Source organism: Aquarana catesbeiana, linkage group LG04, assembly GCF_042186555.1.
Source record: "Aquarana catesbeiana isolate 2022-GZ linkage group LG04, ASM4218655v1, whole genome shotgun sequence".
Lineage (NCBI taxonomy): Eukaryota > Metazoa > Chordata > Amphibia > Anura > Ranidae > Aquarana > Aquarana catesbeiana.
Window position 1 is genome coordinate 124511351 of NC_133327.1, and position 26033 is coordinate 124537383.

General features: G+C 42.2%; 1 protein-coding gene across 4 annotated transcripts in view; it reads right to left on the reverse strand.

The window, feature by feature from the left end:
* Window positions 1–26033, reverse strand: part of EPHB1 (EPH receptor B1) — a 453260-nt gene that overhangs the window by 54649 nt on the left and 372578 nt on the right. For all 4 annotated transcript variants that reach the window (XM_073625512.1, XM_073625507.1, XM_073625511.1 and 1 more), the window contains exons 10-12: window positions 18568–18690; window positions 16932–17179; window positions 9310–9525 (exon numbers count right to left, since the gene is read on the reverse strand). In XM_073625512.1, coding sequence (XP_073481613.1) covers window positions 9310–9525; window positions 16932–17179; window positions 18568–18690 — 587 coding nt within the window. The remainder of the gene's footprint in view (window positions 1–9309; window positions 9526–16931; window positions 17180–18567; window positions 18691–26033) is intronic.

Consider the following 26033-nt stretch of genomic DNA (forward strand, 5'->3'; position numbering starts at 1 on the left):
CTACCAATCCAACAATGAATGGGGCCAATAGTGCTGACTGCTAGAATGTGTAAGAACAATTAGAAGCATGCCTTGCTCCCGAAGCTGCTGAAGGAGTTTTCTAACTGGGTGGAATAAAGCATATACAAACACATTATGCCACGTTTCCCAACTGGAAGAATTCCTGAAGCTGATTTATAGACTTGGGAAATTAAAAAGATCCTATATACCTCTAAATAGGTGGATGAATGCGCACTAGCTATGTGGTCGATATCTTTATTAAATCCTGAAAACTGGCATACACGATACAATGGGGAACAAATCCTCTTATGCATTTCACACTCTCCAGCCCTTAGTCATAGAGTAGACTAAGGTTCTATGACTGAGCGCCAGAGAGCATGAAATACGTAAGAGGATTTGTACCTTGTTGGATCATAGATGCCAATTTTTAGCATTTAATAAAGATACCAACAACATAGCTGTATGCAATCATTCACCTATTTAAGGGTATATGTGGTCAGTGATGAGTTGCACTTGCACCCAGCAAGAGTGTATCAGACTGAAGCAGATCTGTTTTACTACTTTAAAGAGACCCTGTCACCACACCATTCCACCACACCATTCATTTCAACAACAAAAAACTACCTATAAATTTATATTATGTTAATGTAACATATTTTATTTTCCCCTTCTGTCCCCCTGATGTTTATCTGAGGATGGCAATTATTTGTGTGCTGTGCTGACCGGTGAGGATTGAAGGAGGATCTGAGACACAGATACACAGAGACCAAGGAGGACATTGAAGTAACCCGGGAGGGTGATATTAACAAGCGAGGTTGCCTTGTGCTATACAGCAGAGGGTCAATATTCTCTGGTAAGTGTGGGAGTGCAGAGAGGTCACAAGTGATGGCACAGTCCACACTGGATGGATGAAAGTAGTAAATTACTACACTGGTGGACTGTTGTATAATATATGTTACAGAAAGCACTGGAGGATTGGGACTTTCCATTTTTTTCTCAATTTTTCTCTCATCTTTTATTTTTTTATAGTATTGTTTTAATAATGTTTTCTATTTTTTTTTCATGGTGATTGATTATGAGAGATGGGGTTGTGTATATAGGATATAAAAATGTTGAAGGGGCCCTTTAAGGGTCACTAATGAGCAGCAGCAGTGACTAATATTTATATTATTGGATAGTGGTGTTATTGGAAAGCATTAATAGAGTATTAAAGCGGTATTAAACTGCTGAATGTGTGTTTTGTTTTTTTTTGTTTTTTTGCAAATTGTAATGTAAAGCCTAAATGTCCTAGTAAGCATCGCATACTAGCACATTATGTGAAACTTACAGTCAGGTCCATAAATATTGGGACACAATTCTAATCTTTTTGGCTCTATACACCACCACAATGGATTTGAAATGAAACGAACAAGATGTGCTTTAACTGCAGACTTTCAGCTTTAATTTGAGGGTATTTACATCCAAATCAGGTGAATTACAACAGTTTGTATATGTGCCTCCCACTTTTTAAGGGACCAAAAGTAATGGGACAATTAGCTGCTCAGCTGTTCCATGGCCAGGTGTGTGTTATTCCCTCATTATCCTATTTACAAGGAGCAGATAAAAGGTCCAGAGTTAATTTCAAATGTGCTATTTGCATTTGGAATCTGTTGCTGTCAACTCTCAATATGAGAGCCAAAGAGCTGTCACTATCAGTGAAGCAAGCCATCATTAGGCTGAAAAAACAAAACAAACCCATCAGAGATATAGCAAAAACATTAGGTGTGGCAAAATCAACTGTTTGAAACATCCTTGAAAAGAAAGAACACACCGGTGAGCTCAGCAACACCAAAAGACCTGGAAGACCACGGAAAACAAATTCTTTCCCTGATGAAGAAAACACCCTTCACAACAGTTGGCCAGATCAAGAACACTCTCCAGGAGGTAGGTGTATGTGTGTCAAAGTCAACAAATAAGAGAAGACTTCACCCGAGTGAATACAGAGGGTTCACCATAGGATGTAAACCATTGGTAAGCCTCAAAAACAGGAAGGCCAGATTAGAGTTTGCCAAACAAGATCTAAAAAAGCCTTCACAGTTCTGGAACAACATCCTATGGACAGATGAGACCAAGATCAACTTGTACCAGAGTGATGGGAAGAGAAGAGTATGGAGAAGGAAAGGAACTGCTCATGATCCAAAGCATACCACCTCATCAGTGAAGCATGGTCATGGTAGTGTCATGGCGTGGGCATGTATGGCTGCCAATGGAACTGGTTCGCTTGTATTTATTGATGATGTGACTGCTGACAAAAGCAGCAGGATGAATTCTGGAGTGTTTCGGGCAATATTATCTGCTCATATTCAGCAAAATACTAGGATGAGGGCGCAGAACCACTCTATCCTTGTGTACAATCAAATAAGGCTCTTTACAGGAAAGAGCTGCTAATTCTGATACTCTTCTAGCAGAAGAGATGGCTACCAGAAAAATTAACTTCCTTGTCAGCAATACCAAAGGAATCTGACATATTGGTTCAAAGGGCTGTTTCTGTAAAACAGACAGAACCAAGTTCAAGTCCCAGGGGTTTAGGGGCGCCTTAAACAGAGGATTAAGACGCGTTACCCCCTGCATAAAGTTTTTGACCAAAGAATGCGAAGCAAGTGGCCGTTGAAATAATACTGATAAGGCCGAGACCTAGCCCTTGATGGTACTCAAGGCCAGTTTCATCTCTAATCCCAATTGTAGAAAATCAAGAATTATACCTATCACATATCTTCTGGGATGCCAACCCCTGGATTCACACCAGGATACATAAGCTTTCCAGACTCTATGATAAATCATTCTGGAAGCTGGTTTCCTTGCATTGATCAAGGTAGATATCACAGGACCTGAAAGCCCACGACTCTTCAGAACGTGGGTCTCAATAGCCAAACCGTCAAATTTAGCATTTGTAAGGCAGGATGGAATACTGGACCCTGAGATAACAGGTCTGGCCGTACCGGTAGTGTCCACAGGGAACCCACCGTCATCCTTACTATTTCCGCATACCACGTCCTTCTGGGCCAAGCGGGGGCCACCAGAAGTACTGACTTCCTCTCCTGCCTGATCCTGCGAAGGAGTTGTGGCAGTAGCAGAATAGGCGGGAATGCATAAATCAGTGAGAACCGATGCCACGGAATCACCAACGCACCCGTCCCGCATGAAAGAGGATCTTTTGTCCTTGCCACAAATCTGTCTATCTTTTTGTTGAATCGGGATGCAAAGAGATCTACATTTGGAACCCCCCATCTTTGGCATATGGCCCAAAAGACGTCGGGATGCAGAGACTATTCCCCTGGAAGTAACTGCTGGCGACTTAAATAGTCCGCCTGCCAGTTCTCTATCCCTGGAATGAAAACTGCCGATATGCATGGCACATGCTTCTTGCCCAGACTAAGATCTGGTTCACCTCTTTTTGAGCAGCTCGGCTCCTGGTGCCTCCCTGATGATTGACATAAGCCACTGCTGTGGCATTGTCCGACTGGATCCTGACCGGGCAACCCTGTAGCCTGATAGACCAGGCCTTTAAGGCTAGATATACCACAAGGATCTCCAGAATGTTGATGGGTAAGGTCCTCTCGGTTTTGGACCATACCCCTTGAACCGCAGACTGTTCCAGAACTGCTCCCCAACCCGACAGACTGGCATCTGTTGTTACCACCGTCCAGGTAACCGGCAGAAAGGATTTCCCCTTCTGCAGGTTTTCGGGTATGAGCCACCAATTGAGGCTCTGATGCACCGCATGAGACAGGTGCATCGGAACGTCTAATGCCTGAACCTTCTTGTTCCAGGCCGACAGAATACTGTGTTTCAGTAGTCTTGAATGGAACTGAGCATAGGGAACTGCTTCGAATGAAGACAGCATCTTTCCTAGCAGCCTCATACAAAGGCGGACAGAAGGACCCTTCTTGGTCCTGACTGCCAGAATCAGCTCCCTTAAAGCAGTGATCTTTGCCTGAGGTAGAAATACTTTCTCCTGGCTTGTATCTATGATCAGACCCAAATACTCCAGTCTTCTTACTGGTTTTAGGAAAGATTTTTTTGGTTGAGGATCCAACCTAGGTGTTCCAGATACTTGACTGTGGTCCTCAAGTTCCCGTTCAAGGAGGCTACCGACCAGTCTATCAGGAGCAGGACGTCTAGGTATGCTATGACAGCTATACCCTGAGCCCTTAATCTGGCCAGAGGAGGAGCCAAGACCTTTGTGAACACTCGAGGTGCAGTGGCTATCCCAAAAGGCAGAGCCACAAACTGGAAATGCCCTCCTATCTCGAAGCGCAGAAACTTCTGATGAGCAGAAAAAATGGGCACATGCAGATATGCATCTCTGATGTCTATCGATGCCAGAAATTCTCCTCCCTGCAGGGTGGAGACTACTGTCCGAATTGATTCCATGCGGAAAGATTGAATCCTTAGGAATCGGTTCAGATCCCTTAAATCCAGAATGGGTCTGACATCCCCATTTGGTTTTTGAACCGTAAAAAGGTTAGAATAGCAGCCCAATCCTTGATCCTTCGCGGGAACCATCATAATGACCTCCTGTGACAAAAGTCGCTCCAACGCTAGAAGGAGCGACTGCTTTTTCTCCGGATCTCTGGGGACACTTGACCTGAGGAAACGAGGAGAGGGAAATTCCTGAAACTCCAGCTTGTACCCTAAGGTTACCGTGGAGATTACCCATCTGTCCTGGAAATCCTCCTGCCAGAGCCCTGAGAACTGTCGCAGTCTTCCCCCCACTCGAGCGAGCAGGGGCGCCCCTTCATGCAGAAGTCTTAGTGTTTTGCCTTGTAGGCTTCTTCCCCCAGGACTTCTTTTGTCCCTGGGGTTGACTCTTGTCTCTGGACCCAGACGGAGGAGGCCATTGAGACTGCCTGGAGGCTGAAGCCACTGGCGCTGGGGAAAGCGTCCGTTTGAAAGAGGGACGCTTACTCTTCTTCTTAACAGGTAAGAGAGTGCTTTTCCCACAAGAGATTCTCTTGATATAGTTATCCAAGTCCTCTCCAAACAACCTCGCACCATGAAATGGAAACCCAGCCAGCAGCTTCTTACATGGTGCTTCGGCTGACCAATTCTTCAACCATAGGATTCTACGTATATGCACCAACCCCAGTGAAAGACGAGAGGTTTGCATGATAGAATCTCTGATGGCGTCAACAACATAACATAAGGCCGCAGGAAGGTTAGCCAACCCCTGGGCCTGCTGTTCAAGTAAAACTTTGATGACCTGCTTAACATGGTCTCTTAAGTATTGACAGACTCCAATCGCTGCTACCGCAGGTTGAGCCACTGAACCTGCCAAGGAGAAAACATTCTTCAATAGGGATTCCATCTTTTTATCCACAGGATCCCTGAGCATCTGAGCATTGTCTACAGGACAAGTCAGACTATTATTTACGGAGGAAATGGCAGCATCAACAACCAGTATTCCCCACATCTTAATAAGCTTTTCTTCCATAGGATAAAGTGTTGAAAACTTTTTCGGCGGAAAAAAACGTTTATCTGGGTGATCCCACTCAGAAGTAAATTATGAACAGGAAAAGCATGCGCTGTTTGAGGAGGTTTCAGTGACCCTAAAGAAGAAGCGGGTTCTTTAACTGATTCAGATATGGGCAACTTAAATGTGGAGCGGACCAATCCAGTAAGGATCTGCACTAAGACTTTCTCCTCTTGGGAAGCCGAAGAGGGTCCCTCTCCACCTGATTCCTCCGAAGAGGAATCATCCGTCCCATCCTGATCCTCTGAAAGGGATTCTTCTTTATCCCAGAGCTCCTCTGCCTGAGGGTCTTGGGGAACAGAGGAAGGCCTAGTGTGTTTTCTTCCACTGAGTGAAGATGTAATCACGGCCATTAATCTTTCCTCTAAACCATAAATGGCTGAGGAAAAAACCTCCTGTGTAATGTATACAGGGGCTGAAGTGCCAAAAGCAGGTGTAGCCCCTGACCCCAATGGCTCTCCCTGGCTAGCCGTCCCTAGCCCCTCAGGGGGGAGGATGCTGCAGAATGGGGGTCCTCAGAACCTGAACGAGATCCCCTAGAGTCCCTGGTTCTTGGGGTGTTTGAACCTCTTCTACCCATAGTGCAAAGCAACAAAGTGGAGGTATCACAAAATAAACAATGACTGCTGAGCGATGTAGTCCGGCTAAAAGCCTTGCAACCAATGCCCAGTCTGGTGTTATCTTAGTAAATGCTGCCTAGGAGATTGCCTGTGTCCCACCTTACATGCGACCGTCAGCTCTGTGTCCCTCCAAAAGGCTTAGTGCACCTGTAATCAGTGCCTTTAAAAGCCTGCAGCTGGCCCTGTGGGCGTCTGAGCACGCTGTGCTGATGCCCCGCCCCCCCTCTACCGCCCCCCCTTCGTTTTTCGAAAACCGCGCACTTCCAGCGTGAGCCGACCCTCCGGAATCAGCATGGAGGGAAGGCTGTGGGAGGGGGAGGAAGGAGAGAGGCCGGTAGAGATGGGGCCTGCACGTGGCAAAATGGTGGCGGCGGTGAAATTGCGGTGTATAACCGCCTCACAACCCACCTGCGGCCTCCCCCTAGTCTGGGGGGAGATATCCCTAAGGAGAGCCCCCCATCCCATCTTACCTGAGCCGGCCGGAGGAGCTTGTGCAGCGTGGAAACACTGAGACCGACATCAGCATGAGAAGGTATGTGCTCTTGGCAGCCCCCGGTGGCGACAATAGGCATAGCATGCATTTACCTTAAAGGAGAAACCTACTAGAATAAAAAAATTCTGTGGAATCTCCCTTACCTTATCCAGCCGCAGGGTTCTGTTACACAGACCCAATCTTTGCCTCTCACGGTGGGCTCCATTTGAAAAAACCTTCAGAGACCGGGGCCCCCTACGAATAGGGGGATCCACAGTTCTGGCCTGTAATGCACCCGGCCAGAAATAAGGATAGAAAACCATTTTCTGATATGCGGGGTCCAGCTCTCTAAAAAGAGAAGCGTTACAGGTAAAACCTTGTTTCTTCGGACACGAGGCCCGGGTACCATCCAATTCGGCCTAGAAAAGACACTTTGGAATGGATCCGGTTCGCCTGGCTTGCCCCAGTATAGGATATAGGATAATCCCTTTGGAGCTCAGCACAGGACATCTTTATACGTCCATCACCTAAGACACTGGCGTAAAAACTGAGGTATCCCTGCAAGGGGGAGGGATTATATAGGGGGTTGAACTTCCTGGTAGGGTGTGCCAGTGTCCAATCACCTAGTCATACCTATATAACACATCAGTTATTACTGAGGCTCTGTGTCCCGTGATGTTCGAGAAAGAAAGCCTCTTTTGTGTAAACCTCCAAAAGTCCTGGGCGGCACAGTGGTGTAGTGGATAGCACTTTTGCCTAGCAGTAAGAAGGGGCGCTGGTTCGAATCCCAACCACAACACTACCTGCCTGGAGTTTGCATGTTCTTCGTGGGCTTCCTCCTGGTACTCTGGTTTCCTCCCACACTCCAAAGACATGCTGGTAGGTTAATTGGATCCTGTCTAAATTGTCCATAGTATGTGTATGAATAGATTGTAAGCTCCTTGAGGGTAGGGACTGATATGAATGTACAATGTATATGTAAAGTGCTGCGTAAATTGATGGCGCTATACAAGTACCTGAAATAAAAATAGAGTCCTGAGACCGTTGCTTGCGCACTGTCATGTGGGATGTGATGCTAGCAGGCTCAGAGTTGTGACTGTGACAGTTCACAGTAGCACCATTTGTGGTGGAGGACCTGGACCAGCACAGAGAGTAATCAACTGGACCCACCAAGAAGAGGAGAGGTGGTGTGCAAAAAAGGAGGAGCCTGTGCTAAGGTATCAGACCTTCCTGGAGTAGGTTAGTTTTCTAGCAATTTCAAAGTCACGCTGAAAATCAATAAAAAGTAATTTATGGAAAGAAAAACCTTACAAGTAAGCACTTAAAATACTTCATTTTTTTCTGAGTTTTCAAGTGCAATTTTTAAGTTGGTGACACAGTCTTTTTAAAGTGTGTCTAAAACCACAACTTTTTTTTTTGGATAGATTGATGAGAAGTTAGAATCACCTGCCGTGTTCATATTATTATATCCCCAATAGAAAGGTGCACGCTAGGAGGAAAGCAAAGGAAAATAAACATTTTGAGTTGTTATATGAAAAGGAACAGAGAGGAAGTCTTTTACTGGGGACACTTGTCAACAGTCTAGGAGAGGAGAGGATCCCCCTCACTATTTAAAGTTTTCTTTTCACTTGCTGTCATTGTGGTGTCTATGGGACAGGTAAAGGGGCCAAATCTTTCCAGTAGGACAAAAAATCAAAAAAAGAAGAAAAAACAAACATAAATTCTCTAAAGTTTTGTTTTCACATATACTTTAAACTTGAAATCCAGGAATTCAGCCACTTTCTAAAATGTGCTGGAATCCTATGGGTTAAGTCCAATGAGGTGCATGGCACCTTGTGGACTTATCTCTTTTATTTACAAGTGACCGTTCTACAGCTAACCAAATACTCCCAGGAGTTCTGACAGGTGAGACACTGCTTTCTCTCACAGCTGCAGCTCTGCCCACGCTGCCTCTTCCCTCCTCTGTCCATTCACAGAATTCTTTGCATTTTGTGAATAGGTTCATGTAATACAAAGCATTCTGTGACTGGGCAGGAGGATGAGAGGGGCAGGCTGAAGTACAGTAATAGCAACGCTCCAGGCACTCAGTAAGAATGTAAATTGTAACTTATAGAGAGGCAAGCACCTTATTGGACTGAACCCATAGTAATCTGGCACGTTTTAGAAAGTATCTGAATTTCCAGAGTTCATCTGTAAAGTATAACTAAAGGCAAAACTTTTTGTTTTTGAGAGAGTGGAGATGGATTAGAACACCTGTCAGGTTTTACTGTTGTCTGAGTCCCCATTAGGGAGATTAATCCTCTATATTTGTCCTGTTTACCATTAGCATTGAAAGTGAAAGTAAAAGAAAACCCCAAATCTTGGGTTGTTCCCAGTAATATAGGGGAAATCTTCCAAAGGGGACACTAGTGACCAATGATCCCTGGACAATTACTAACTAAGCTCTTTCCTGAGGGACACAACCAGGAGCGTGGAGTAATAAACCTCCCTTACTCTATCCAAAATCAATAAAAAAAAGTTTTGCCCATAGTTCTACTTTAAGCATTTCATCAAGGAGACCTGCCAATGGCTTCCCCAAGAGCTACAAGAAATCATTGGATGGTTTAACTCTACAGAATCTTTCAAAATCAGAAGCATTCATTTTGGGGCAGACTGACTCTTTAAATAACCCCATCAATGTTCTTTAGAAGCACAAATGATCTTACCAAGGAGCTGGTGTATGTTGGATCTGATGTATCATCCTGCAGATAGCGAGACAGCCCAAAGTCAGACACCTTGCACACCAGGTTGCTATTCACCAGGATGTTCCTGGCTGCCAGGTCTCTGTGAACATAATTCATTTCCGATAGATACTTCATGCCAGCTGCAATACCTCGGAGCATTCCCACCAGCTGGATCACTGTAAACTGCCCATCATTTTGCTAAACAGAATAAAAAAAAAAGAATTAAAAGACTACTTTGAATAATTATCATTAAATATACAATTTAAACTTGTTTGTTAATAAAATACAACATGTTTTTTTTCTGGAACAGTATAATTATATTTATTCTGACTAAAACAACTTCATCTACCCTATAGAAAAGTTCTGTAAAACCTTGTTGAGGTATTACCTTTCTTTCTGCACCATAAAACACCAAGGACTTTATATTCCGTACATTCAGCTAATAAACAGGCTAAGCACACAAAAGCTGCTATAGTACAGCTGTGCACAAAATGTAATAAACCACGCTTACTCTGTTCACTGGGGGACATAAGGGAGAGCCAGGACAAGGTGGGCACTAACATGAATAATGCAGAAAATAAAGTGATAATGCAGATCATTAGCAAAATAAAATTATTACATAGCTCAGTAAGACCATGGACGCAACTGCTTTGTTCTCTGACGCTCTCCTATGTTTTTGTGGAAAAACAGATGGTAGACAGAGGGTGGCATAGCATATTCAAGAATGTATTACATACACACGCTGGCCTCAATGTATAGAGCAAAGAAAAATGTGAGAAAGAACGCAGCAAGGTGCTACCCACCCCCCCCCCCCCCCCCCTCCCAACACTCTTTTTCTAATTACTAAAGCTTCAACCAGATATAGAAGACACAAATTATTGCAACTCTGTATTTACTAATACATCCATAAATATATTTTTGAATACAAGCAGTGTAAGTACCTGAATGTGATTTGCTATCAGCATTTTGCAATCCCCTGTATGGCAGAGCTCAGACTGGGGGAGTGAGAAACAGCACAAGGAGCGAATGACTTGTGCTGCAGTGCAAGGGACACTGCAGCACAAGTCATTAGGAGAGAGGTGAGTGACAGAGAGATGAACTCATCAGTCTTCTGCTTCTCTTTTTACTGTTCACTGAAAGGCTGGGGAAGGGACAAGACCTCTAATGCCGCGTACACACGAGCGGACTTTTCAACCGGACTGGTTCGACGGACCGAATCCGGCGGATAATCCGACCGTAAGTGGGCTCCATCGGACCTACAGCGGACTTTTTTGTGTGAAAATCTGACGGACTTTAGATCAGGAACATAAAGAGTAATGAAATATGCAGCGCTTACTATAGGGTGTGGTAAATAAAGCTAAAAAATAGGACTGAAATTGTAAAACAATAATTGTATGTCCAATAAAAAACAAGAAAAGTGCTAAATAAAATAAATCAACACAGTGTCCATAGATGATGCAATGGACTTTAATTACTATATTTCATTTATTATTTTTAACACACATTTGTGGAGTTTTGCATGGTATTGAATGCTTTCTATCCATTAATGTAAATTGATGCTGCACAGATTTCTTATTTTGCACTTATTTATTTATAATTATTTATTATGTCCATCATATTTTTACTTATTTAGGTTGCACTCATTTATTCGCACATTGGTTTTAGATATTTGTACACTTTATTACTGTGCTCCAGTTGAGCCGGTTTATTTAGTAATGATTTATTTTCACTTATTATTGGAAGATTATCGTTCCTCTCCTGGTTATTTATATAATTTTACTCTTTACCAAGCTCCAATAGTAGCAAGTAGGGAATTTGTGATTCATTTTTCGATGTAACAATGGTTCATTATAACCTTTGGTTACACAATATAATGGAAGATTAATATTAAGATACAATTAATCCCTGGATTTTCTGGTATGAATCTCCTATATATTTGGTTGTTTTACAATTTCAGTCCTATTTTTTAGCTTTATTTACCACACCCTATAGTAAGCGCCGCATATTTCATTACTCTTTATTTCTATCTGATTGGTGTGTGAACACCTTTATGCTGGCAGCTACACCCATTAGCATTTTAGTTTCCTTGTTTATAATTTGTGCCGTGCTTTTTGGTTTGTGCACTAGTACTCATTATTATTTAGATTTGGAACATGTTTCAAATTTGTCCGATGGACTCGAGTCCGGTCGAAAAATCAGCTCCTCTGTATGCTAGTCCGATGGACCAAAACCAACGCTAGGGCAGCTATTGGCTACTGGCTATCAACTTCCTTATTTTAGTTCAGTCGTATGTCATCACGTACGAATCTGTTGGACTTTGATGTGATCGTGTGTAGGCAAGTCCAGTCGTTCAAAAGTCCGTCGGAAGTCCTTCAAAAGTCCGTCAAAAATCTGTCAAAAGTCCGTCAAAAGTCAGTCGGAAAGACTGTCGGACCTTTGTTGCCAAAAAGTCCGCCCGTGTGTACAGGGCATTAATGTTACTTAACTACAGCAGATAAAAATTATGTCTCCTTTAATGCTAGACAGAACTGGATGTGCAGAAATATAAATCCTTTTTCAGCTCTCTTATATGTATTTTATCTGTGTATTTAGCCATTTGCCTGGAGGTCAGAATGAATGTAAAGCTGTAATGATCTGGATTGGGAATAAAAGGTATCTATGCTTTCCTACTATGCCCTCTGTCACAAAAAGAGAGATAACTGTGTAAATGTGCCTCAAACAACAATTTTCAAGTTAATGTTTTTACAGAATGGCACAAAAATGCATTTTTAAACATCTAAATGACTTGCAATTTTGCTGCATCTCTAATTACCAGTGTGAATTAGCCAGATACAGGCACCTAATGCTACATTTATTTAAACCGAGCATACATGGAAAAGATAAGTGGCCTAAAATAGGACATGTGGACATGCTCTGTTTTAGCCACATACACATCATTATTATTATTATTATACACGATTTATATAGCGCCAACCGTTTATGCAGAGCTTTACAATGTAGAGGTGGGACAGCACAATTACAGTACAGTACAATACAGAAGGGACATGAGGGCCCTGCTCATAGAGCTTACATTCTAAAGGGAGGGGGTGGTGGTACAAAAGGTAATAGATACAAGGAATGATTTGATGGGGGTGGCTCGGGGACAGTTGTTTGGTGGGTGTGGGGTAGGTTTCCCTGAATAAGTGGGTTTTCAGGGATCTCCTAAAGGTGGACAGGTTAGGGGCTGGTTAGGGGTTACACATGCCAAAAGTAGTCAGCCAACCTAACTGTTGGGCAGATGCAGTCAAATTTAATTCAGCTGCAGATACTTTCAATGTGAGGGGGGCAGGATGGCCTATTGTCAGGCCTATTCGAGTGTGATTAACTGGTGAAGTGGGTTGGTTGGAAATGAACTGCTCTTTTCCAGACAGTTCAAGATGTTAGATTAGCTTCCAATATGGCAAGCAGCACTGTAAATCCCCCACTGACACCATCCCACAAAAAGGGATAACCAATCTCCTGTTGCCTTCCTCAGTAATACACCAATTCTGCAATGGTTAAGGGGTCCACTTTGCTGCAGCGACCACACAGTTACCATAACTCCATGACTTCTAAACCACATCTAAATAGATTGAAAGGAGAATGCATGATATATATCAACTCATGCCATTGTGAATACCAACTACACAAAAAAGCATTGGCTTTGGCATATACTGTATATTATGAGGTTGATTTACTAAAACTGGAGAGGGCAAAATCTGGTGCAGCTCTGCATGGTAGCCAACCAGCTTCTAACTTAACTTATTCAATTAAGCTTTTTTTTAGTAAATCTTCCCCATATGTTTATAATTAGAGCACGGGTCATAAAGACTCTCCCACAAGCTAAGCCCAGTCTGGGTGAAAGTCAATTATCCAACTATAATTGTAGATTGAAAGATGGTGTTGAGCAATGCATACATACAAATTCCATTTAGATAGAATCTATGGAAAAGATGGGGGTGGACATACATATAAATACCATTTACATATAATCTATGGAAAAGACGGGGGTGGACATACATACAAATTCTATTTAGATAGAATCTATGGAAAAGATGGAGGTGGGCATACATACAAATTCTATTTAGACAGAATGTATATAAAAAATGAGGGTGGCATACATACAAATTCAATTTAAATAGAATCCCCATTTAGACAGAATCCATAGATTTACAGGCATACCCCACTTTTAAGTACACAATGGGGTTTATTTACTAAAGCTGGAAAGTGCAAAATCAGGCTCACTGGTGCATAGAAACCAATGAGCTTATAACCCCAGCTTGTTCAATTAAGCTTTGGTAATCAAACCTGGAAGCTCATTGGTTTCTATGCAGAAGTGAGCCTGATTTTGCACTTTCTAGCTTTAGTAAATAAACCCCATTGTGTACTTAAAAGTGGGGTATGCCTGTATACATTTCATTAGGAGTGAATCAAGGTGGTAACAAAGGCCAAATGGAGAGACACCTCTGGGTGTAGCTATAAGACAAGGTTTAATATAGATAAAAATTCACAGGCAACTCACATTTTCGTGGTTAAAATAAGCATTGGTCCCAACATAGGGGGTATTGTCAGTTTGGTCAGTCCGTTCCTGCTTTGTGGGCGCTCTTGGCTCGCTACAGGCACGGCTGGATGGTCATCGGCTGGCCGCAGTAGAGGTTTGCTCAGAAGGAGGCTAGAGGCGCAGATAGTTGCAGGTGAGGAGGCGAGGACGGATGACGTCACTGGAATGTGACGCGTTTCATGAGCGTACAGGCTGCGAGTGACGTGGCAGCCACGCTCCTTCTTCATACATAAGTTGCCTGTGAATTTTTATCTATATTAAACCTTGTCCTATATCTACACCCAGAGGCGCCTCTCTCTTTGAGTCTTTTCAGTGTAATTGGAACATGCTTTCTGTTCCCCCCTGATGGCAGCCGAGTGTGGAAACCCTCCCCTTCATCATCACCCTATATGGTCCATGGACTTTTTAAATCATCATTAGACTATGGACTTTTATTGTGTTATCCTAACTGTGCATATATTATGTGTGCCTATACAGCACATTACCTAATACTGTGGGACATTCACTGTTCTAGTTCTCTGCACCGTTTACTTGTATATCAAGCCCCATTGTAGCTAGGCCTGAGTACCAACAGCTAAGCTATCACATTGTAATATGTTTATTGTGTGCTTTCACGTGTACTCCAATAGACAGAAATACCCCAATAGCAGAATCTCTTTAGAATGTAATGAAAAAAAACTTTGCCTCGAAGAAAAACATGACGACATAAACAGAAAATCCTGACAGAAACACAAGTGAGTAGAAAGCAGGTGATACGTTTGAGAAACTCCCCTGACACATACAGGCTCCTATGTATTCTGTACAGGTGCACTGCTATCCAGGCTCTGCTCTACTCTGTATTATGCTCCTTCTAAGACACAGGAGGCCCCCGAGGACTGGATCCTATAACCTACTTTCAGGAGGAACCAAGGCTCCAATTAATGTCCCTATTTTTATCTGGAGGCTGAAATTAGATTTTTTTAGGTCATCTGCAGCCAGCATTTGGCTGGTACTTAATCTTCACAATCACACTGCAGTGTCTCCAGACAAATTAATCAATATAGGACAAGCATGTTCACTATGTATATATGTCTGTGTGTGTCTGAGCAGAACCTTTTATTAAAAGAAACAAATAAAATGCACAACCCCTTCTAATTCTCAAATAAGAAGATGGCGACACATGTGCATGCATAAAATAAATGCCTCTTTTTGCAAAAAATCCCTATGCATGCCATAAAAAAATGAAACTGTAGCCTGTCAATGTAATGAAATAAAACATAGCGCTGCATATATTAGGGTTTTGCACCTATTATAGAAAAAGTTAATTGTCAGTAATCAAAGATTCCAGAATGGCATAAAATGTATACTTTCTGTGAGCTCTTTTACTGTAGAGGCTTATGATGGCTATGCAAGGTAGATTTCAACTTCTTAGGTCTAGGTAATACTTCATTTCAGGGTAGGAAAGTCAACTTTGGTCTTAATTTTGTAACCAGCATTAGAAAAATAGCAGATTAATTCCTATTCTTTTGTCAGAGTTTAAAAATCAACCAGTGAAGTCATCATGCAATGACGTTTCTAGCATTGACATTTATTAAAGGGCAGCTCCAAAAATGGCTTGACATAACTCTTTGAAACCTGAATAAAGGATCACATGCATTCAGGTTTAATTTCATTAATCTTCAGAGTTGAGAAGGCTCTTCGACTTCTTTGGAAGCCCCATCCCTTTCAAACAAGTGTTGGTGAGAGAAGGGTAGAAAAGGAAGCGCCACCTGAGTGTAGTATTAACGAATGCTTTTAATGACACCAAGTAAGGTTACACTTACAGGATAAAAACGGAAAGAAAGCTCATCTGTATATAAGTGTGATCCTCAGTGTGTCCCTCTGGTCCTGATCCGGTGACGCTGCAGGGATGCCGGGCTGCAGATACTAGATTACTGGCCGGGAGCTCCTTCTGTGGCCATCAGGAAGAGGCTGGGGCTGGCGTGGAAAGCATGTGGAGCGCGCGTGACGTCACAAGTCGCCTGATCACTTCCGGGAACACCTTCCGGGGGAGGGCTCCACCCAAGGAAGAGGGCTGTGGGTAGGCTGTGAATAGGCTATTTGGGGCTGTGGGTTGCCTATTCACAGCCTACCCACAGCCTTCCCCCTTGGGTGGAGCCCTCCCCTGGAAAGTGTTCCCGGAAGTGACCAGACGACCTGTGATGTCACGCACACTCCACGTGCTTTCCACGCTGGCCCCAGCCTCTTCCTGATGGCCACAAAAGGAGCTCCCGGCTGGTAATCTACTATCTGCAGCCTGGCATCCCTACAGCATCACTGGATCAGGACCAGAGGGACACACTGAGGATCACACTTATATACAGATGAGCCTTCTTTACGTTTTTATCCTGTAAGTGTAACCTTACTTGGTGTCATTAAAAGCATTAGTTAATACTACACTCAGGTGGCGCTTCCTTTTCTACCCTTCTCTTGCCCATTACAGAGCCAGCTCTCTGAGGACAGCAGCCACCTTTTTGACCCACTACCATACTTATCTAAACCCTTGAACTGCCAGTCACTTGTTTAACTCCTGAACTGCCAGTATGATTTTTATGGACTAAGCTGCTTAGCCATTTATATCCCCTGTATTGTATGCACCTGTGTATTTGCACTTACAGTTACCAATACTTTCAAACAAGTGTTGGTGAGCTAAGGAGTAGGTACCCCTGTAACATACATGGGAGCTTTGGAACAGACTGGTATTATTAACAAAACTTATAGCACAAAGTAAAAGGTTTTACTTTGTGTGTTGATTCAAGACTACCCACAGACAGTAGAAGAACTGATGTCAACAGTATTAATGCATTGCCCTCAAGTTTTTACAGTCTAAAACTGAGGCTTTTGTAAGTCTTGCCCACAAGACTCTTTTGCTAGGCTATACAGCAATAATGTGCAAAGCACAGTAATCTACAGCAACTAATCAGATTTCAAATCTCTGGAGTTAAATTAAGGAATTCTATAAATAGGAAGTTTGAAGTATATGACAGAACGGTGAGGAGTGGCTTACCCGTAGGAACGAGTCCAGTGCACCATTTTCCATGAATTCAGTAATGATCATCACAGGTCGACTCTTGGTCACCACACCTTCCAGTCGAATGATGTTGGGATGATCAAACTGGCCCATAATGCTTGCTTCACTCAGGAAATCCCTTCTTTGCTTTTCGGAATATCCAGCTTTAAGGGTTTTGATAGCAACATAGATTTCCCTCTTCCCAGGGAGCTTCAGGCGGCCCTTGTACACCTCCCCAAACTCTCCTGTAGGCCAGAAACAAGCAGGTCATCAAGCACTGATGTACAAGAGATGTCTGTGATCAGACAGAATGCCAGAGATCAGAAGGGTAACTAAAAATTCCTTCTGATCTCTGGCATCCTACTTCATATTTCATAGTGATCCCACATGCTGTTAATGAAATCTACTTTGTTTATATTTAATGTTCTTCCACTGATACTAATAATATATTTCTTTTTAATAATTTAGGACACTCACATTTGTAAAGAAAATAATATGTGCAAACATATTCAAGTAAATATGTCAATCCAAACTATTTTTTGGGGGGTGGGGTGGGGGGAGGGAATTAGGTTTTTACTGCTATCTGGGTCTCTGTTGGAGAGATTTCCCTTCACTGTCACAGTGATGATAGTTTTACCGGACAGGAAGTGATTGAAAATTTACAACAGGAACACGGAGAAAAAAATTGCTGATTGGGGCTCCAGCCTTCAACCACTATACTAAAAAAGCATTTCTATTTAAACTCAGATTTTTACCAATTGCAGCCAGTGTGTTTGAGTCTACTTCCCAAACTAACGCTCTGCTATGCTGCGTATAGCCTGAATAGTCTCATCAAATTATACATACACATACCTGTATGGAGCTTTGGTTAGATGCAGGTAGTTAAAGCGGCAAAGGAAACATGGGATTTCTTATTAGACAGTCTAGAATTTTTCATCTACAAAATGTCATGACAGCAACAACTGTTAAATTAAAATTTAATAAGGTTTATTTGTAAAATATTTTAAACAGGTAATAAAACATTTTATGGGTACATGCATATGGCCATATAAAACACGGCAACTAGTATGCAGAATCTTGCTGGCAGAAGGTAGCAGTAAGATCTTAAATAAAAAAGGTATCTATGCGCTGTACGAATATGATGTTTGAGCTACATTTACATGTGTACAGTATAAATGGCCTTGTTGCTAGTACACAAGGAGGATGCCTAGCATCCTTTCATTGCTTGGATACATGGAAATTCTCAAGGACACAAGCAGCTTCTGAAAGAATGAAGCTTAAGCAGCTGTGTGCATTGGTCCATAGAAGACAATACACTTGTGTTCAGATCAGAACAGTAAATTAAAAAAAGCTGCGTTTTTCACCGCTGTGTGCACGAGCCCTATAAGTATTGTTTAAAAAGTGAGACATCGGACAAGATGAAGACCCTACTTCGAGGTGCCTACTGCACATATGAGTGCAGTGCAAGCAATGCTGTGACCATGTTTTTTCCTTGATGTACTCAAAATTTTAGTAAAAATTGCTGCTAATACAAGCAGGTCAGGTTTGGCCCCATGACACATTGTAAGCATTGCCATAAGTGGCAGTATTTATAGAAGTTCACTTGAATGTTTCTGTAAAAGCTAATGCCCACCTGCCCCAATAACTTCTTCAATCTTCACAAAGGAGACATCAATCTCCTTAGCAAATTCCCTCACAGCTTCGTTGGGATCTTCATATGTGAAGGGGTCGATGTAAATCTTCATTCCTGGTGAGCCTGAAAACAACAGAACACAGATAGGTTAGTTGGATGCTCTTTTGTAATAAGTTCTCCAGTCCTGTTTTTGCTATCACTATCTGCTACATAGGGGAGCTGCCACAGTTAGAAAAATAAACTATACTGCATCAGTGGCTGCTTGCCAAGACCTCTTAGGCTGAATGGTCCTAGACTAAGATGATTACTGTTGACACTGAAGTGGATCTGTTGAGTCTCTGCACAATGTTCCTGTAGTTGAGTAAACTTCTAATGACTAACAGCTAAAGCTGAAAACCTTACCATGTACAGAAATATTATGTAAATTTTCCTGTACACATGAATCAATGTGCATATATCAAAATTATACCAGGGTCTGGTGCACAGGATGAACTCTACCATGAATAACCCTGAATTAGTAAAAGAGTGTTACAGCAAGTACAAGAATGACTGCACTGGTTATTAAAGTAAGACCATTTTCCTGGAAAAAGGAAGAAGCCTTACAGTAAACCTTATGGCCCGCACACACGATCTGAAAATCGGACGACGGATCGTCCAACTTTTTTCGCAAGTAGAAATTGAATAGGTTACTAGAGAAACAAAAATTCTCGTACAACAGAAAAAAAATCGGAAGGTGATGTCATGTGTTGTAATGTATTTGTATTGTATTTTCGGACGACAACTGTACTGACTAAACTAAAATTGTACGATCTGGTATCATACGAGGAAAATTTTCGTGCTTGTCCGATCGAATAATATCGGATGAACTGTCGTGATCAGCTCTCGAAAGCTTTGTGCTAACGATCGGATTATCGTACGATCGCGTTGAAAGTGGTATTTTTTGTCCGATTTTTGGATAGTGTGCACGGGCTGTTACTTTAAACCATACTTTATATTTACAAAAGTAAATATATACAAATGGGCTTTATAACAAGTGCTTAGCTTAACCTCTGTAGCTAAAGAAATTTGGCCTCATGTGGTGCTTAGCAGCTCCTGTGTGCTGATGCCATGTATTGACATTTGTGCTTTGCAATTCATGCAGTTCCCCAGAGACCAGAAAGCACCAGGGATTTTGCACCTAACCACACAGGAGCTGCTAAGTGCCCATGTGTATGAGGCTTTTTGGAGTACTTAATTCTCAAGATTTAAAACAGCTTAGCTCATCTACCTTGGCTTTTTTTGGCGACAGGCACTTGGCAGTCTGTTGCGCTTTTAAACTTTTACTAAACCCACAAGAGAATAATCAGTCTGTATATGCAGTAAAGCATGCTTGTTATACTCACTGTGGAACCTAAGGGGTTAATCCTGCACATTGTGTACAAAGGCTGTTTGATCCTGTCTTCTCTGATCTTGCCCTTCCACTGTCCCCAATATCTCCTGACAGTACAGAGCCTTGGGGGCACTCTGCACATGCTCAGTTTGGTGTGTATTGGAAGGGTGCATGTGATCTGTACTGGGCCAATCAGCACTGTTCAGACAGAGGGTCAGGGGTCATGCATCCCCATAGGACAATCAGAGGAGAATGAAACCCCATCCTACAAGCTTTAACCGGTGCTTAGAAGTCACAAAACTGCTATATACTGCTGATAATAATGGGTATTTAGCAATTTATATTTACTAAAATGATTGCATTTCCATGTTCTGTGTACTGTGGGAGACCAGATATGGTGGATGTAGGGTCCTGGGTTTAGTAACACTTTAATGTTAACACAATGCAGGTGCAGTAAGCTATTCAGAAAACCTACAACCTTATTTCAAAGTTTCTGTGGTGAACATTGAGTATGAACTACTCCACAATGCTGCAGCTACAGAGGTCAGGGCAGACATGTTGGAAATATGTTTATACTTGAATGTCCATAGCCTGGTAAAAGGTTAATTTTAAGGAGATATGAAAGTAAGGTTTAGGTAAGCACACTTTTAGTTTAATTGCTACTATATCTTTCAGTCTTAATATTTTTATGGACAACATTAGGAAACACACTTGCAGAGGCACTTTGATCCTGGTGTGCAGATTACAAGTGATGTTTGAATATGTGTGCAAATCGTATTTAATAAATTATTAAAACACAGCTTCAAATGAATGCAAGGGTTTTTTTTAAACATGTATAAATATACATGTTTCATGCCTATTGTGGATACAAACTCACAAAGATCTAAAGAAAAATCAGTAATATGTGCACAAAGGGTTTATGTAGTTTATCACATTTCTGACATAGTAAAAAAAAAAAAAAAATGAGTGTGTACTCATATATTTTTTTGGTATATCTTGATGCTATCACATCTTCAGTTCCATTGCAGCAAATACTTCTTATTTTTACAGGAACTCCGACTGTGCAGGTTCTTCTTCCTATCTCATCTCTGAAAAATGATTTCTGTGGATCTGACAATCTTTCAGAGGACATGATTAAATCTTCTCCAGTCTTTGTCCAGTATGTGAGGAAATGAAGATTTGATATTGCAGTGACACTAGATCTTCTCCCTCTCCCTCTTCACCAGTTTATCTTACCTTGTGAGTCCCGTATATCTATACAGCCATCAGTCTCTTCCCCTCCTTACCTTACTCACCTCTCAACGCTTTCTCAGCCCCTCCTGCTCCTCTTCCTCCTTTCTTTACAGGAATCTTGGTTCCTTTCTCTCATCCCTCATCACTCACCAATCCTCCATTCTGGCTTTATCTGCATTTGATAATGAAATCATCATTCCATTATCCTCCTACTTCATCACTGTGTCCTGGGGTAAAGGAAGGTTTGTTCCTTGTGTCCCAGGTTCTCTGTTCAGTGTTGTCGATAATATGCACTTTGTGAAAAAAAAAAAAATTCAATTTGGAGTTCTCTGTTCTGCTTCCAGGAAGTCATTGGCATTTGCGTATCAGCTCGATCATTTGTTCTTTCACAGCCTAAGATGACAGCAACACATTGCAAAGGAGGTTAATCTTTCTGATCTTAGCGGGTTAATTAATTTTCACCCTGACTGCAGCCAAGAAGCTTTCTGGGGAAAGGACAGACATAATTTCTGGCTCTTCTCTCCAGCTAAGAGGCCTGCTGTAAACAAATTGGGCAATAAGAGATGCATTTATATGCCCAAATGGCGCACTAAAAAAGGCTGGCGACTTAATTCTCCTGCCTGAAAGAACCTTTACATAATGCAAAATCTTTATTATTTTCCTAATGCCACCTTTCAGCATGTTTATGGAAATATGCATAATCAAAAGATAATTTTCACAAGGATAATTATTGCTTTTTATATGTTTGCATATATCTCTGCCCCTTTTTTGTCAGCAATAAATGCGTATTGCCAGGAGCGCTACTGGCTGCGATTTTCCATTAACCCTTTACTATTGGTTTATCCTTGGTCTATAAACTATACCAAACACATCACCTGTCTCTCTAACATTGAATGAGTAGATGAGTAGTATGATTGAATTTGTCTTCCTGACATCTTCCATAAGATGATACACGATGGAAGTTGTCATGAGAATGTCTACAAAGTCAGAGTCGAAAGGGCCTTTGATGCAAAGAAATGAAGGATGATGCAAATGAGCACAAAGAATATAAAGGTTGGAGAGGGGGTTGTGCAAAATATGCTTAAAGGATAATCCCATTAAAAACTGTTTATATGTAAAATGGCAGGCACAATTTTATGCTGGGTTCACACTATGTGCGGTGCGGGGCACAGCAGGGATTCCGGTGCATCCTCTTTTCAGGTCCGAATTAGGTCTGAATTTTTTGCCTGAAGTTTGACCTGAAATGGAGCCAAAGATGCACAGTACCCTTCTGCGGTGTGCTCTGCGGCCACCCCGGAGATGTGTAAACTGGTTCCATTGAAAGCCAGTCACACTCTCCTGTCATGCAAATTGCATCTTGGGAAACCTGCATCCAATTCACATAACTGTAAACCCAGCCTCAAACTATAAGGCCTCTTTCACACGGGCTACCAGGAGGTAGTAAAAACAGCACCCCCCTTACCCCCAGCCACCCACCTAAAAAGTATAATACAGCCGGAGGAGGCCACATGCCGCAGTAAATTTAATGCGTCATACTGAGTTGAGAAGGCAGCATTCAGGTCAATGTGGCTGCGCCACAACTGCAAGGGAAATGCTTGGCTCATAGTTGTGGCACATTTGCACCATTATAAATGTGCCCCATTATATATTGCTGTTTGTAATTACAAGAAGTCCTTTGGTGACGAAATGCGTACGGAGGTGCGGTGTGTCTATGTCATCGTGTTTACCGGAAGTGAGCGCGGATGCCATTGTTACCTGCTGGATTTGTTTGGTGATATGTGCATTCTCATTAAACATATGTGAGTGTGATTTTACCTTAATAAATCAGCCTTTTTAAAAGCTTTTACACTGTCCAGTGCTTTCTTATTTGCACGTTTCTGCGAGAGTATTGGCTTCTCAATTCAGTATGATGCATTAAATTTACCGTGGCATGTGAACAGCCTCCTCCGACTTTATTATACTTTTTAGGTGGGTGGCTGGGGGAAAGAGGGTGCTGTTTTTACCACCTCCTGGTAGCCCGTGTGAAAGAGGCCTTATCAGATGTCTACCCCAATCCTGTTTACTTGAATGCTGATCTATAGGGGGAATTTCCCTAAAGCCTGCCAGACCTGCCTTTAACTAAGAGGTCCTAGCCACATGGTAAGCACACACCTGATCCCTTTTGGTGGTGGTCGGCCTTTGAGGTGAAGGGAGTTTGATGTGGCTCACACTTTGAACTGTGACAAGAAGAATCCTCAACAATCTTCTATTGGGGACTCTGCATTTATTTTTACTTGGGACTATTCACTTATATTTTGATGTGTATTATTTAGTGCAACACATTCATTATTAATTCTTGTGCTGTGGGAAATATCTCACGATGTGTTTGCAGCTTATATATTGTAAACTTTCAAGTGGTTGCAAAGACAGAAGGTTTTTTATCTCAATGCATTTTATGCATTAACCCCTTCCCAACCGACGCACGCCGATGTACGTCGGCAGAATGGCACGGCTGGGCAAATGGACTTACAGGTACATCCATTTGAATTCCCCCCTGTGCCATTGCGTGCGCGTCGCCAGCAGTGCGCGCATACGCCAGCCGGGAGCTCCGTGAGTCGGGTCGCGAGTCCCGGGATCGCCTCGTGGAGAGGACGAACGGAATCTCCCCGTTCTGCCTAGTGACAAGTGTCATTGATCACAGCTCCCTGTCATCGGGAGCAGTGATCAGAGTAATGACACTGCTAGCCCCTCCCCCTACAGTTAGTAATCATTCCCCTAGGACATACTTAACCCCTCCTCTCCCCCTAGTGGTTAACCCCTTCACTGCCAGTGTCATTTACACAGTAATCAGTGCATTTTTAATCGCACTAATCGCTGTATAAATGACAATGGTCCCAAAAATGTGTAAAAAATGTCCGACATGTCCACCATAACGTCGCAGTCACAATAAAAATCGCTGATCGCTGCCATTACTAGTAAAAAAAAAAAATTATTGATAAAAATGCCATAAAACTATCCCCTATTTAGTAAACGCTTATTGCGATTTTTTTTACCAAAAATATGTAGAAGAATACGATCGGCCTAAACTGAGGAAAAAAAATGTTTTTTTATATATTTTTGGGGATATTTATTATAGCAAAATGTAAAAAATAATGTGTTTGTTTCTAGCGCAAAAAATAAAAATCACAGAGGCGATCAAATACCACCAAAAGAAAGCTCTATTTGTGGAGAAAAAAGGACGTCAATTTTGTTTGGGAGACACGTCGCACGACCGCGCAATTGTCAGTTAAAGCGGCGCAGTGCCAAATCGCAAAAAACGCTCTGGTCAGGAAGGGGGTAAAATCTTGAAGCGGTTAAGATAAAAAGCCTTCTGTGTGTAGCAGCCCCCCTCAGCCCCTCTAATATATACCTGAGCCCCATCTCTGTCCAGTGATGTGCGCGAGTGCCTTGGCTGTCTGGGACTCTCCTTCCTGATTGGCTGAGACGCAGCAGCGGTGTCATTGGCTCCCGCTGCTGTCAATCAAAGTCAGTGAGCCAATTATGAGAGAGAGGGGGTGGGACCGAACCATGGCTCCATGTCTAAATGGACTCATGGAGCTGCTGCTCGGCTCGTGTTCCCCTCCCCCCATAGCAAGCTGCTTGCTATGGGGGGCACTCGACAGGAGGGAGGGGTCAGGATCACAGAAGAGGAACCAGAGAAGAGTAAGATCCAGGCTGCTCTGTGCAAAACCACTGCACAGAGCAAGTAAGTATAACATGTTTGTTTTTTTTGTTTTTTAAATATGAACCTTTAGTATCACTTTGAGGTAGACACAAGCGCAGTATTTTTTTTATGCTTCTGTATGGTTATAAATTGCTGTTTGGCCTGCGCATTAAATAAATTTCAATTTCATATAAAATAACCAGTTTTGTGCCGCTGCTTAAAAAAATAATATAAATCATACAAGTGAAAATACAAACAAATATTATATTAAATGTAAATCCACAGTAGCGCAACAAGATTAAAGCATCACTAAACCCAAAAAGTTCTCAAATGGGGTGTCTGCCTTCCTTTTACTTTTTCAGTCTAAGATAAAAATGCAGTGTCCTTGTCACTTCCTGTAAGCTGATTTGGAAGCGTAGCTACCCAGGGACAGGAAGTGTGTTAATAATAGGATCAGAAGGTGAAAATAAGGATTAAAAAAAATCCTGAAAAAAGAAAACGAATACAGGCACCACACCTTGGTAAGACGCCTTATATTACATTCTTTTTTTCTTTTCTTTTTTAGTTTAGATATATATATTGCAAGGGCGTCTCTTTGTTTATATACATATATTTTAGCATATAATATTTGTGTTGTTTGTCACATTGAGAGACTGCTGCTTTACTATTGACAAGTTTCAATTACGACAGTAATTTTATAAAGTACAAGCACAAAAAATATTTAGGACAAAAAGTATTGTGGGCAATAAGTATATTATCCTACTGCTTATAATAGTTACATCTTCGTGGTTAAAAAGCTGCTTACCAGCCCACATCCTGTTAGTTTTTCTCATGTAACAGTATGCTCCTTAGCCAGTCTGGTGGAAGAATGTGGGCCATGCTCAGTGCTAAGACTGACAGATTGGGGACAAGCAGTGTGGTGCAGGCTGGAACCTGCAGCCTGGCTATTATTTACTTTGTCAAAAGAAACCTATTAGCAGATAAATGAAGGGACAACTCTAGCAAGAAATCAAGATTCATCATATGTGACAAGTGCCTGTGATTGGAGGCCATAGTACAGGCGAGAGCTGGCAGCTGCAGCCTCTGAGTGATGTGCAATGGGAGCCTGACCTGATAACACGGGAAACAGGAATACCGGGACGGGGGAGGCAGGTAACAAAGACAACATAGTACAACACACTG